This window comes from Sinocyclocheilus rhinocerous, unplaced genomic scaffold, assembly GCF_001515625.1.
Source record: "Sinocyclocheilus rhinocerous isolate Xijiao unplaced genomic scaffold, SAMN03320098_v1.1 scaffold775, whole genome shotgun sequence".
Classification (NCBI taxonomy): Eukaryota; Metazoa; Chordata; class Actinopteri; order Cypriniformes; family Cyprinidae; genus Sinocyclocheilus; species Sinocyclocheilus rhinocerous.
Genome location: NW_015645553.1, coordinates 502,650 through 504,635, shown reverse-complemented (window position 1 = coordinate 504,635; position 1,986 = coordinate 502,650). Strand labels below are relative to the sequence as shown.

At 32.0% G+C, this 1,986-nt stretch overlaps 1 protein-coding gene across 1 annotated transcript in view; it reads right to left on the bottom strand.

Annotated features, from left to right (window-relative positions):
• LOC107706577 (serine/threonine-protein phosphatase 6 regulatory ankyrin repeat subunit C-like) overlaps positions 1-1,986 on the bottom strand; it is a 51,296-nt gene that overhangs the window by 8,446 nt on the left and 40,864 nt on the right. The window contains exons 20-22 of the mRNA XM_016510334.1: positions 1,666-1,767; positions 1,497-1,595; positions 1,220-1,381 (exon numbers count right to left, since the gene is read on the bottom strand). Coding sequence (XP_016365820.1) covers positions 1,220-1,381; positions 1,497-1,595; positions 1,666-1,767 — 363 coding nt within the window. The remainder of the gene's footprint in view (positions 1-1,219; positions 1,382-1,496; positions 1,596-1,665; positions 1,768-1,986) is intronic.

Below are 1,986 nucleotides of genomic sequence, written 5' to 3'. Positions count from 1 at the left end.
CCTCTCTCTCACACACACACACACACACACACACACACACACACACACACAAACAATCATAAATCATGCACTGATGATTCATAATCATCACTATATGTACATTGCGGCTTTTGTGTCTGTAAAAGCAAATGACCTTAAGATATCAAGGCTTATTTTGAGAGAATGTATCTTGAATATTCTTTACACAAGACTGTTTAATGCTGTATGGAGGTGACAAATGCATTTACTGTGCACAGGAAATAATATTGTAGAAATAATATTATGAATTTAATGTTTTAAATATAAAATTATCAATATGTAATATGTAATATATTATTTATATTTAGGGTTGCAAAGGGGTGGAATATTTCCGGTAAATTTCCAGAAACTTTCCAAAAATTCCTGGAAAATTCCCGGGAAGTTTTCAAAATTACTGGAATGTTTCCGAAATTCACTGGAAATGTACCACCTTTTTGCAACCCTATTTATATTACATGTATTATATATTTAATTATGTTATATATTTTAAATATATTTAATTACAAATTGATGAATTACAATATGAATAATTATTACAATATAATAAATAATATAAAATAAATATTATATACATTTTATAATATTTTACTGCTGCACTGGGTCTTTATACAGAATTTAGAGCAGTTATACAATTTATTTTAAATAAACTATAAAATTTATTATGTAAAAAGTTAGCTGTGCAACTCAATTATATATTTCTATTTTTACTCTGTACCTTGTGTACGCTGAACACACACAAACATTTGAAATAATGAAAAAAAAATGAAATGAATGTTTTAAACATGAAATGATAAATATATAATCATGGATTGATTTATAAAATACCAATAATTATAAATATATAATACAAACATAAGTAAATATACACTTTTGTAATAATATTTGTTTTTATTATTTTATGATATACAAAATTTGGAGCATAAAGCCTACTCAGAATTTTGTAGAGAAGCATTTATTTAGATTTTAAAAAATGGATTTTAAATTTCAGTAACCTTTTCCCTTTTTCTTTATTCAATTATTTATTAGAATGACAATAACAACACTCGTGGGTTTGATTCCCAGCGAAAACAAAATACACAAACAAAATGTAAAGCTTCATTGCAAAGCAAGAATCCCCCAAATGAAGAAATCTAATTAAAAATGCCTTATTTGCTAATAGCCATGTTCTGCAGTGTAACTCTGAGTGAAACTGTGGTGTCACCTCAGCTAACGGCTGTTGTCTCTTTACGTCGTCTTTGCCGCTGCTGCTGCTGCTGTTGGTGGGGAATTCACTGCGTATTGTAGCTGGAACTTTAGTCAGGATCTCTCTCACAAAGTCCACCTGTCCAAAACAGGCTGCCACGTGCAGAGCCGTTAAACCCGTCTACACACACACACACACACACACACACACACACACATGGTTCACTGAATCATTACAGCACAGTTTTGTTCTGCTTAACCTTTATCAGCAGAGGTCATGTGTTCACATGCAGCACCTTGGAGCTCTGGATCTTCAGCGAAACGCTGCCTTTCAGCACCTCCAGAATATGAGTGTGTCCATTCTTGGCAGCCAAATGTATGGCCGTCATGCCCTCCTGAAAGGGTCAAAGGTATTAGAAATGATCATGTTAATGTTCTTCGTCATATTTTGTCTGTCTAACTCACGGCGTCCTCCTCCGTCACTGATGCTCCAGCATCCAGAAGAACTTTCACCACCTCCGTATGACCGCCAGCAGCAGCCAAATGCAGCGGACACAAACCATTAGCCTGCAGAGTTAGAAAGAGCAGAAGATATACAGGGTATTATATACAATATTTCTCATTTTAATGTAGCTTCATGAACTTCATGAAACAAAACTGAAATAAAATTTATAAACACTATATAAATATAAAAAAAAATATAACCATGAAAAAAATAATATTCATTCATTCATATATAAAGGATGTGCGTGTATATATATATATATATATATATATATATATGTG